Source organism: Lagenorhynchus albirostris, chromosome 2, assembly GCF_949774975.1.
Source record: "Lagenorhynchus albirostris chromosome 2, mLagAlb1.1, whole genome shotgun sequence".
Taxonomy (NCBI): Eukaryota; Metazoa; Chordata; class Mammalia; order Artiodactyla; family Delphinidae; genus Lagenorhynchus; species Lagenorhynchus albirostris.
The window spans coordinates 41,190,323-41,203,525 of NC_083096.1; the positions used below are offsets into that span (position 1 = coordinate 41,190,323).

Genomic DNA, 13,203 nt, shown 5'->3' on the forward strand with positions numbered 1-13,203 from the left:
TTTGCAAATGCATTTCTTTTTATTCGCTGTTGCTTCCAATTAACTGAGTAGGCGTTTTATCTTGTAATTAGTATCTTCATTTCCTGTCTAGAGCTTCATTATCAGTGCAGCAAATTCACCCCCAGTAATAGCTTCTAGTACTTAATGATGCCATTATTCTTAATGATACTGTTTTTAGCTACAAAAGGAGTAATTACAGTTCACTTCTGCAGAAAATGGAAGAGAAAAATGTTTTGATTTCTCCTGTCGTTTTGTTTTTAGGACACATTCAGCTAACGTATTTTAGCAGGTGGAGTGAGGTTGAAGATTCCTGTGACAGCGATGCCATAGAGAGAATGTACTGTGCCCCAGGTTAGAGCAATCTCCTAAAATGTTTCACTTGGAAAAGTAGTTTGGCAGCTCTCATTTCTTTATTGAAGTTGTATTTTCACTAGCAGTTGACAATATGTTGGATTTGGTTATCTCTTTAATGCTTTACAAAAGATAATTTGGGGGATAAAAATCATTACAGAATCCATAGTATATGTGTGTATGTATATTTGTTAGTATATGATGTTAAACGGGTTTATACTTCTCTTAGAACTGGCCATGAATTCATAGAAATGTCAACTTCTTAGTGTTTAAAAGGACCTTTAAGTATCCTCTTTAATTGGATGATTTTTTTTTAATTTTAGAATTTTATTTATTTTTTTATACAGCAGGTTCTTATTAGTTATCCATTTTATACATATTAGTGTATACATGTCAATCCCAGTCTCCCAATTCATCACACCACCACCCCCGCCACTTTCCCCCCTTGGTGTCCATACATTTGTTCTCTACATCTGTGTCTCTATTTCTGCCCTGCAAACTGGTTCATCTGTACCACTTTTCTAGATTCCACATATATGCGTTAATATACAATATTTGTTTTTCTGTTTCTGACTTACTTCACTCTGTATGACAGTCTCTAGATCCATCCACGTCTCTACAAATGACCCAATTTCGTTCCTTTTTATGGCTGAGTAATATTCCATTGTATGTATGTACCACATCTTCTTTATCCATTTGTCTATCCATTCATAGTCACAGAGGACAGTCTACTTACTTACTTACTTATTTATTTAATTTTTGTCTGAGTTGGGTCTTTGTTGCCGCACTCAAGCTTTCTCTAGTTGCGGCGAGTGGGGGCTACTCCTCGTTGTGGTGCATGGGCTTCTCATTGTGGTGGCTTCTCTTGTTGCAGAGCATGGGCTCTAGGCAGGTGGGCTTCAGTAATTGTGGCACACAGCCTCAGTAGTTGTGGCGCAGGGGCTTAGTTGCTCCACGGCATGTGGGATCTTCCCAGACCAGGGCTGGAACCCCTGTCCCCTGCGTTGGCAGGCGGATTCTTAACCACTGTGCCACTAGGGAAGCCCAGTAAATGGATGATTTTTAAGATGTGAGAGGTAGATAACTAAAAGAGTAAAATTCCTAAGGCTAAAAATGGATAAAATTTGAAATAAAAAAAAATGCAATGTTGTGATTTCAGTGATGTGCCATCCTGGCATTTTAGAGCAGATTTTAAAGAGTTCTTTCCATATTTGAGAAATTTTAGGAAGCATATTCTTCTTGTTTTGAAATAACCAAATATTTGACACAACAGGTTTCTCTCACTTTTACTGTATTGTCTGTTTTTTTAAATTAGAGATTTATTTCTGGGGGTGTTAGATCCTTTGCTGATAATTATAGGTCTCTTAAGCATATGAATTGGATTTGAGTTAGTTTCTGTCTGTCATCAGTGCAGATGGGGCTGTGTTTGAATCCAAAGTTTGTTCACCTTTTGCCTAGCATTCAGCCTCTTTGAATGGCCAAAGTTGCTTCACTTGTCACCCTCTGGCTTTCAGAGGAGGTTCAAACTGATTGTATTGACATGATACGCTTAGTTGTTGATTAATACAGTATTTAATGCTTACTAGCAAACCAGCATTATTATTGATGCTAACATTGTTTCCCTGCATAATGGGAAATGATTATAATTAGGATTCAAAGAGCTATATTGTTTTTAGTTACCATTTTCATTGTTAAGAATTATTTCTGTATTGAGAAATAGCACAGTTTTTCAATCAGCAAAGCAAATATACTAAAACTATTTTCTGAAAACAATGATTTAGATTTTCTTCTTACTGTTATACTCTTGTCTCTCCTCTTTCGTCCCCCAAATTAGGATTGTTTGATTTTATTTCTTCCTAGGGGTGATAGAGCATGCCTACATTTTTTTCTTTCTCAAATAGATAATATTATGCTGGCTTTTGAAATCTTACTAGTATGATTTAGTTAATGGGATAACAAAAAAATTTCATAGTGAAATCACTTTATTATGGTTATCTGGTTTATTTTTTAACAGACCCTTCCCCTTTCTAATTTGATTATAAGTAACATTTTAGGTACCAATGTATGTAAATAAATATATGTTAATTATAATGAATTTCAGGGTTTTAGGATCAAAATTAAATCTGGGAGTTCTTTTAAGTAAAACCTGTTAAATCCTGAAGTCAAGTGCAGTATAAACCTCACATCAAAACCATATGTTTATGGGGCAGTTTAATGTTTATAACTGACTCTTTTTTTCCTAGTTTTCTTCTTACTTTCTTGTTGAAAACTATCTGTAAGGTTGTACTTCGGCTTTCTAGCAGATTATTTTTCTTCAAACTGTAGGCATGTTCACTTTAACCTTCATAGCATGTGACCTCCTGAGAATTATAATATATGTGGAATAAAACCATACTACATACATCAGCAAATACATACTTTCAACTTTGTGTACTGAAATACAGTTTTGTGTACTGAATTTAATAGCGATCAGTTTCCAAGTTCTAATTTTTAAGCCTTTTCCCCAAAATCACAATTCTCATAGTTTACCAGCAGGTGGCAGTCTACCATTAATGGATTTTTGCTGTCTTCATCCAGGTTGTCCTTCACTAACATTTGCAAAAAGCTGTAGTCTGAAGAAGGGCTTTGTTTTAATTATTTGCATAAAAGAATTGTACTTTCAAGCTTTGTGAGTTACAAAAGTGTTCTAGTATTATGGCATGCATTGAACAATGTGGGAAGTCTCTCCATTCCTTGGGTCTATTAATTTGTTTTATCAACAGTATAAAACTCAATCAGTAATGACCTTAATTGAAAAGTGATGCTGGTGTTCTAATTTAGATGGTCTTAAACCTAGAGTTGCAGAACTCAGTTAGGTGTGTGTACTCCTGCCCATTGCTTATAATGCAAGGGGAATTGGAACAAAAATTTGTGAATTACTGTTTGTTTTAAAACTGAATAGCAGTGCTACTGATAGAAATACAAGTAGACTTTGCTCCTCTTCTCAAAGGGGTGGGAGCAATGATAAGAAGCTAATGTTTCAATGCTTAAAAATCACAAATCAATGAACACACGGGGACATAGAGTACTAAGTCATCTTTTGATCTGTCCTTTGCAATACTAAGGGTTGAAGTAATTCTCCTCCTACGTCCCCTTGCCCTCCTGTTTCCCAACTCTAACCTTAGTATTTTTGTCCAAGTAACTCTAAAGCATGTTAAGCAGCTGATGTTTGGTTAGAAAGTAAAGTTGTCACAAGATTATGATGAGAACGATTCACTTCTGTTTGAACAGCATGCAACCTCTACCCCTACCACGCCTCCCTCCTGGGAATCCTTATCACACATTTGTCCTAAAAACATTATCCACCTGCCCTGTACTTTATAATATCAGCAGTGTATCTTTTTATCTTGTGGATGATGTGCCTTTATAGTTTGAGAAAAATTTCCAGTAACAGATTCGATTTACATGGACAGAAACTTGAGCAAATGCCAAACTAGCAGGGGGGCCATTATTCTGCTCTATAAATAAGTTTAAAAAAGAAAACACACACACAGAAACCTGTGAATCAACATGTTTTGGTCTAATTGAGGGGAAAAGCAAGACAGATAAATTTTGAAATGCAAATGATCACCTTCTGTTATTTAAGTGTAGTTTCTGCCAACTTTGCGATCTTAGATTTTAAAAGTCATAGTCATTTCAACGATGTATACTACCAGGGATGTCCGATGTTCACAAGTTTCTACAGTGAAATGAAGAACTTTTTTAAAAAAGTTGCCACTTTTTTATATTAAGGAAAATAAATCCAACAACAAAAAGACAAAAACCATGGAGCTTTTTCTCTGTCTACATCTGTGAAAAAGCCAGCAAATAAATGGCTGCAGCTGCAGACCCATCAAGAGGATCTTGAGAATACGAATTCACTGATGAAACCCAGCCCTGTTTTCAAAGTAGAAGCCGTTCCTTTTAGGTTCACTTTGTATCCTTAGATTATCTAGGATGATTCTCTCGAAAGGTTTTATTTTAAATAAACATCATTCATGGTAAATGGGTTCCTTTCATACCACAGAAACACAGAACGGAGTTCAGGAAAGAAAGAGCAAAGAAATAGTCCCCAAAGTGGGAATAGATTGTATAGCACGACGATATAAATATAACAGTGTCTAGTTTCCACATGAGGAGAGTTTTGGATATTTTATTGAGAGATGTTTAGACAGATTCTTCTATTTTTTTGTTATGAGAGATTATAGAATAATCTGGAGAATTATAGAATAACTGGAATTAATTGGTTATTCTTCTCCAGAGGACTTCCTTGAAGTTACTCTGATTTTATTTCAATTTGTATATACACACGAACACACATGTATTTAGAAGATTTAATGTGCTTTATCATTGGAACTATTAACTTATCATAATATAGAATAAATTTTTTATAATATTTTAAGTATAAAGGAAAAATAAAATGTCAAGAAAGTATTTATTTTTTCTTTTACCAGTATTTTTTTCTTAGCAGTCTCGTCTCTCATCATAAAAAAGCAGCTAGAAAATAGAACTTATTAAGCACATAAAACACAAAAGACTGGATTTGAAAGTTTAATATGCAGTCTAAGACAAGTGAATAAAATTGTTTATTTGTTAGTTATTATGCTAACATAATCACTTAAGTTTCCCATTCTAGTCTTAACAAGTTGATATGGTGTCCTATGAGTGTGTCCTTCACCTTTAGTTTCCACCCGATTATGAGCCTTTATAAATGCTTGAAATTTACATTGATATTTCTCATTGAATACTTTTCACACTTGAGAATTTATAGGTGAATATGTGTGTAAATTGAAGAAGTCCAAAGTGCTTTTTACCGCAGCCCAATCTCCACGCTCCCAGATGTCAAATGACAGCTTTGCTTCCTCTCTTAGGCGATTTCACACTTGGAAACAGCTCACAGCTGACGGTGAAAAGTGAAACATAGAAAAATCATGCTGATAAACTCTCTGCAAAATTCAGTTTTAGAGCATAACATTTATTTACTACTACTCTTTGCTCTTCTAGCCTGACTTTATCAAATAATCCATGAATATATTTTTGGGGCATACTCTCCCCTGCCTTTCTTCATACGCATGCTTTACACACGATTAGTTGCTTTTTAAGCATGGTGCTCTGTGTGATAGTTATGTATTTGATAATTAGATCTAGGACTCAGACCATGGATGGTTTAAAAATACCATGAGGGCATCGTAGGTTTAAGATTTAGAATGTTACGATGAAATAGAGAATTACCAAAACAATATTTTTCTAACATCAGCCATTAACTCATTTCATGACATTGGGCAAGTTATTTAAGACTTTTTAGGCCTTAATTTACCAGTAGTAAAATAGATTTTTAAGAACTTTCTTCTTAACATTTTATTTTGAAAAATTTCAAACATACAGAAAAGTCGGAAGAATTGTACACCCATATTTACCCATCACCTAGATTCTGCAATTAACATCCTATAATATTTGCTTTATCATATGTCTATCTGAAATAGATTTGTTGAATATTAAGAAGATCACAGATGTCAAAATTCAAGTCCATCTTATTAAGGGCAAGAACTTTTCTGCCGAGAAATAAATACTGATTTCCTGTCTAACATCAGTAAGGTTAAAAAAATTATTTCACTTGGAGGACTTTCTAAGTATTCTCCTTTTACTCATTTATAGTTTGCACATAAAGTATATAATATGGAAATGAGGAATTTATGGAAACTGTTTTCATTTGCAGGAAAAAAGCCAAGACAACTTTTGAGTAGGGTGAAATTTAAATGCCAAGATTTTTAACAAACAAAGCTGTTTAAAAGAAGAAAGAATCATTTAGATCTGAGAATTTCTGGGTCCTGGGTAACTTCACCATGCGTGAGGAATCTCATTTTAGGCATGTGAATGAAGTTGCTAGAGAAAGCAACTGAATATAGATGTATATTTTGAAATAATAATGTTATAACCAGGAAATATGGCTACATCCCTGGTCCAGTCTCCCCCCGCCCACCCCCGCCAAAGGAGAAGGAAGAAAAAGGCAACAGGGAGCTATAGAAATAATTTTAAAAGAATGAAATATTTGTGGTTAATATTTAAACGTTATGTTTCAAACAGGAACTGTTTTGTTTGATTTACCCTTAAGCAAAACTTCAACAGTAGCTCCCATGTACATAGTAAATGTTTTAATGTTTTCCTCAAATGATTAGCAAGTACTTTTAATCTTTTGCCTTTAGTTCCTAATGTTGTATAACTAACTCTACGTCTTCTTTGAGAGAACCAGTATCTTTTCAATTTTGCCATAGAATAGTGGAAATTTTACACTGAGGAAAATTCCCTGCTGCACTCCACCCCTGTATACTGATGAAGCTTGTGCCATGAGTATATTAGGCTAAGCAAAAAGAGGTTCAAGTCAAGTCTTAACCTTGTCCAGAAGGGCAAGACCCTTCTGATGGAAAGAAGATTAAAGGCTTACTTTATACATGTTTGAGGGTCTGAAACCTTGGGATCCATCCCTAGGTAGGGTATATCCTGGAGTCCTCACAAACCCCCTAAAAATGGGCCAGTCACCTTCACCTCTGCATTAAGGTCACTCCATGTTGAAATACACCCATTCTGAAACCATACTTCTCATCAGGCCAGAATGTGATTTGTCTCTAGTGGTGAGAATGAGACAGAGTAATAGCAGAGTATTCAGTCCTTGTTATCCGGCACCTTAGTGAATAACACATTAATTCCTCTCATGGGAAGAAATTCTTGAGCTGTTAGAACTAGAGAATTGATAAGGGTGAAAGAATTGATACTGTATTTCACCCCTCCTGTATAAAAACGATATCTCTGTACATTTCCTAGTACTACCTGATATGGGGGAATAGGGGGTTTACTTCAAGCTTTAGATTATTCAAAGGAAGTTAATTTTAACTTCTTATTTACTCTACGTCTTTTTCTTTATGATCTTGGACAAATTTTTTTTTTAGAAGAGGAACTCAAGGTTAGATACTTACAATGTTTTAAGTAATAGCTGCAGTGTAATGCTTCTTAATTTTAAGGTCTAAATGGATTTTTGGCAACTGTTCAGTTAATTGGTCTCACCACCATATTATTATAAAGAAGAAAGTGAACTATCTTTTACCTGTGGTATTTAACAAAGAAGATGTAATGCTGAGTTCAACATTATGTACCAGAACTATTGGCTAGCTACTTTGACCAAATCATCAGTTTTTATACCATGTAAAATCTTGTCAGTTTGAATCTCCAGGAAGTAACCAGGGCTGACTCCTTCTAAACAATTATTCATAAATACTTCTTTCAAATAAATGTTTAAAAATGCTAAGGTTTTAAAAAATTGGTGATAAAGCAAATAGAATTCCTGAAGCTCCGTTAATAGCAGTGCATGTAGCTCTGCCTGCCTAACACAGCAACAGAGCAGCGGGGAGAGAGAGAAAACTGCGCCTGTCATTTTCACAATTTTCAGTTAGCCTTTTTCTCATCAATCAACTGTAATGGCTTTGGTTGGGTAACACTGTGACACCCGATGGCTATTCAGAATGGAGTTGTGATATGATCAATGGAAAATGGAGCATGCTATTGGTTTTTTTCCTACCAGAAACGCAGGGTGAGAGTAAGCGAGATTGTATAGAGCTCAGAATTATAATCAGTCAGCCAGAAGTCATATGGTAGTTACCTGTTTCTTAGTTTATCTCACAAGAAAACTGTATAGTAACGATACCTATAAACTTCCTCGAACAAGTAATTTTTGGCTCTGGAATGCTGAATCTAGTTAAATCAAGGATCTTTGACCCAAGTTGTGCAGATAATTGCAGGAAAGCTCAGAACATGGTTGCCAGGTCACCACGACAACAAGGAATTAAAAGTGGGAGAAGCAGAATTTGGTTAAACTCGCCTGAATTAGTACTTACGTTCAAGTCTCCGCAGTACAACCCAAGGCCCCGGCTTTCATATAATTTGATTACCTGAAAACCAACTGAATTAGTCATGTGGTGGCAGCAGGAAGCAAGCCTAGAGACTGGGATGAGCCCGGAAGGCACGTGTGTGGAAGGGGGGCAGCACCGCCTCTCTCCCATCACCGTGGGGGGCATGCGCAGGAGCACTGAGCCCCAGCTGCTGCAGGTTCTCCCCTCTGGAAAGTGCTCGCCCCTGCTGCTGGTCTTCCCTGATAACACTCTCATGAGTTAGAGCAATGTGATACCAGCAACTTTTAAACAGTTCATATTCTCTACTCGACCAATAAGGCATTTGAATCATTGATTGAGTACGTTGTTGAAGGACTTTATGGAATGTGGAACAGATAACTGGGCAGCCAGCATTTTCTGAAATGTCAATAGAACTATATAAATATAAAATAAGAAAAAAGGAGCAAAATGCCCATTTGAAAGGATGGGCTAGGAAATGCAGATTCCAGGCTCTAGAGTTACTCAGATGTTATCACCAGCTTACCCATTGGAGCACATGTCATGTAATTGTGTGTCTAGATTCCTTCCATTGAACAGGGACAGGGGAAACCTTGATTTATCTCCCAGTCCTGTCTTCCTCCTCCCAGGGCTTTCCAGCTTCTTTTCTTTACCGCATGCCACCTGTGCCAGGACAAACTGTAGCAGTCATTGTGCTCTGCAGAGGGGAGCCCTGGAAGGTGTCCACTAGACCACCCCATTTTAAGCCACCATCATCACCTCCATTCTTGCGTTTCAGCCAGCAGCCAGAGTATGCTTTAGATAATGTTGAAAACTTTCTGGCCTACCACATGTAAGGGTGCAGAAGGACTTGAGGTAGATCTCTGTGCTCAGCAGACTTAAAATGCATGTGATGAGGCCTTTGGAGGTGTTTTGATTGCACTGTGCTACAAAACACAAGATGGAGATAGTTGTTCAACAAACATTTATTAAGTGCCTTCTATGTTCCAGGTACTATGCCTAGGAGCTAGAAATAAGGCATAATTGGTTTAATATTGACAGTTACTTTTGAAGATGTGTATAAAAAGAAGAGACTGTCCAAGCAGAAGACATACACAATTGGTTAACTAGGACATTAATAGACTTTATAGGTGAATAGTTATGTTTACAGAATTGTAATTTACCAAGCTAACATAAGATATGCTTAGCTGTCCCTCTTCTCACAGTTTAGTTCCATGTATTGTTGGATATATAAAGAAAAAAGACATGGTTTCTTCTGTGTTTCTTTCTCTTAGCTCTTCAGTCATCAGCTGTAGTGGAAGACTAATGCTCAGCCCCTGCATAGAAAATCTTTATACACAGCAAGAGCTGGTGAGAGAAATTGACTAGAATTTTGTAATTCTAGTCCCTTTCAATTAGCAACAGATGCTGCAGGGAAAGACTGTGTAGGAACACAGGACTAATGTTTGCATGCTCTAGCTAACATGGAATGCTCATTGCAGAAGAAAGATGTTCTTTTACCCTTGGTCCAAGTATGTCACTAATGATAGATCAGATTTTTAAAAAAAAACACTTAAAAAAAAAAACGATCTAAGGCCATTAATGAAGTCTTGACTCCCTTGGAAGAAAGTTAACAAACTAATTGTAATAGTGTTTTAAATCTTACTGAACACTTACAGAATTTATGGAAAATTTAGACACCACAGATTTTTTTTTGATACTATAAAAGTGTATGTGGTGCTTAATTTTAAGGTTTATAAGAATGTGGCTTAATTTTTATATTGTCTTATTCACCAAAGAGCTCTCTTTTATTCTAAAAGCTAATGTATTTTTCTTACTTTTTTTCTTTTTCCAAAAAGAGAGAGTTGGAATCCTTAAGATCAGGTATTTAACGTCAAAATTTAAAATATTGTTTTGGAAAAAAAGCCCTGTGCATTTAGAAACTATATTGCCCCCCCCCCCGAAAGTATACTTACTGTTGACTCTCATTTTAATGTATTCTATAGGTTTGTGGCTTTAAAATTGTTCCATCATTCTGATATTTGGATAAAGTGCTCTATCGTTTATGTAACTATTTCTTTCAACATCTAAATGTTGGTTTAATTTGACCATTATATAAACACATGATTTGCAACAATTGTTGCTTTTCCACTGAGTTTTATATGACCTCTTAATAACAGTTCCACAGTTACTATAACTTTGAAAGTGAAGAGAAATGAGGCATCTAAGATTCTATTTATTTAAAGAAGTGTAGTTAAGGAAAAGAGTTTGGGAGAAATATTTAAATACTTGCTCTAAATTAAAATAGAAATTCTCTATATGTGAAATTCTCTTCTAAGAAAACTCTGAATTTACTGTATTTCCTATCATATCCTGAAAGGAAGACAGCAACAGTAGAACATAACTGCCAGAGGGAGGTCATGGAATTGTCTCTAAAGATTTTTGGAATGGGGATGGGTAGCTATTTGTTGTGATCAGTAGAGGTAAGAAGAAGGATGTGATGACCTGTGTGGGTCTCCCTTAGTGGAGAATCAAGTGATGTCACCAGTCTGAAAATGTGCCTTAACAAATCCATCAAAGAGCTAAATGTAGAATATCATATTCACTTATTTATCAAGCACCATAACAGTAATGTCTGTTAAAGAAAAGTAAATTCTGAATTTGGGAATTCACAGTTACTTAAAATGCAAGGTGATTCATCTTTTTTTTTTCTTTGTTTTTATTTTTTATTTTAACATCATTATTGGAGTATAATTTTTTACAGTGGTGTGTTTCTGCTTTATAACAAAGTGAGTCAGCTGTTCATATACATACATCCCCATATCTCCTCCCTCTTGCATCTCTCTGCCACCCTCCCTATCCCATCCCTCTAGGTGGTCACAAAGCACCGAGCTGGGTGATTCATCTTTATAAAGTTTTATAGGAAGGTTGGTGTTCATTTATAAAGCTTGAGTTTGAGATGCATTTTCCAGCTTTTAAAATTCTCTGTACAATTTCCATCATAGTTTTAGTATTATCTACAGTTATTTCTGAGTCATGTCTTTGACACATCCATGTGGCTTAAACTATATAGCCCTAAAAGACAGGGCCTGGGCCAGTAGATAGTATATGTCATGATCTCAGTAATTCTGGGACCGAATGGTCTCTCCAGTGTCTTTCAGACTTTCTCAAGTCTAAGAGTGTATACTTTGCTTCTTTCCCTTCACTTCTTATACAGATAGAGACATTTTACGGTTTCCTGAGTCCAGGCTTTCTGTTTTTTCGCTCTTTTACTTTTCAGGAGCAAGGCTTATTATAGTACAGTTTTGGGGTCAGATTAACAGTATTATTTTTGGCTGTAAGAGGGAGACTTAGTAAACTCTATCATAGGACTATAAAACTCTCTTAGTCTATGTTTTAGCAAGCCCTTTGACAATATGGGTTACTAAGGCAGCATCATTTTTCTGAGTGATGTCCTGGCTTGTTGAAGAGTGTTCTATGAGGTGTTAAACATGAGTAAAACAAAGATAGGCAAGGCACATTTTTACATTGTGGTATCTTTATTATTTTATTTAAACTTGTTTATTCACTTGTGAATTATGATAGTTTGAATCATTAGTATGAATCCATAAAATTCTATATTGTGTTAGAGTATGAGGATTGATAGTGCTAAAGTGGGATTTCTAGAATTTTACTAAACTATTCTCACATATTTGATGTCCTCCAAAAATTTTGGACGAGTTGAAATCTAATCTGGAGCTGATTTTGTGTCTCCATTACATTAAAAGATGGTAACAGTTAGGTTTAGTGACACTGATTCATTTTGCTTCCCACCAGGTCTCTTAGGGAAAGGAAGGGTGGCTGTGTGTAGAAAGGAGAAGAAGGACGAATGTGGAATGCTGGCTCATTTTAGCATAATCCCACTCTTTGGGCATCTTAGGTTAATGGAGGGAGAAGAAGTTAGGAGAAAGGCTCATGAGTGCTTTTGAAAACACTTTCAGGATTGTAAAATTACAGGTAGCAAGAATGCTAGAGGTCTGGCTGTCCTCATTTTCAGAAAAGCTAAAATACCCAGCCAGGCTCAAACAGTAGCAGAACTAGAGCCCTGTTAATACATTTCTTTGACTCAAAGACAAAAATTCAGGATTCTTTGATATCACTGTCTCTTTTTGAGTTTTTGTGGGAATAATCTGAGGATTTGTTTGTTTTCTTAGGGAATAGTTTATTTTTCCCCCTGATCCCTTTGCTTAATGCTTATAGCCCTGCTGTCCTTGTGGAGAGTAAGGATACTACTGCTTTACCACCCTGGAAACTGCAAATATAGAATGTAGTGTCAGGGGAAGGGGCATGCATGGGAACTGAAGACATTGGGTTTTATAGTGAAAATATTTTGAAAATTGATAAAGCAGTGCAGAATTTATCCTTTAAAATTTTTTTCTGCTTTTTTTCCCACCAGAGGTTTAAAAAATTCAAGGTAGGGAGTTTAAAGGGATTTCTCAGCTTTACTATGTTATACTTTAAAAGAACCCTCACAAATTTATTTGATATTTCTTTATATTCTCTGCTTTTGACACAACATACCTGACTGTTCACCTGGTGTTTGTAGTAGCTATCATGTAGTTTTATATATGAATCAGTACTCTTGGTTTATGCTTAAAATTTTATATAGATTTTGCAAGTAAAGCAGTTTCAGAGTATTGGTTTTGACAGCCACACAACCTCAGTCTTCTTTTTGGCAATGCAATTTCAAGGTATATCTTTAAAATTTTAATCGAAGAATTATTGATCTATAAGGGATGTTGAAAAGACAATCAAAATCTTTCATTCTGATTATTAAAAGAAAGTGAGGGCTTCCCTGGTGCACAGTGGTTGAGAGTACGCCTGCCGATGCAGGGGACACGGGTTTGTGCCCCGGTCCGGGAACATCCCACATACCGCGGAGCGGCTAGGCCCATGAGCCATGGCCACTGAGCCTGCG

The 13,203-nt window shown here is 36.0% G+C and overlaps 1 protein-coding gene across 5 annotated transcripts in view; it reads left to right on the top strand.

Moving 5' to 3' along the window:
- The window catches only part of RPS6KC1 (ribosomal protein S6 kinase C1), a 212,595-nt gene that overhangs the window by 176,989 nt on the left and 22,403 nt on the right, over window positions 1-13,203 (top strand). For all 5 annotated transcript variants that reach the window (XM_060131314.1, XM_060131349.1, XM_060131322.1 and 2 more), the window contains one exon: window positions 262-351. In XM_060131314.1, the coding sequence (XP_059987297.1) occupies window positions 262-351 (90 nt within the window). The remainder of the gene's footprint in view (window positions 1-261; window positions 352-13,203) is intronic.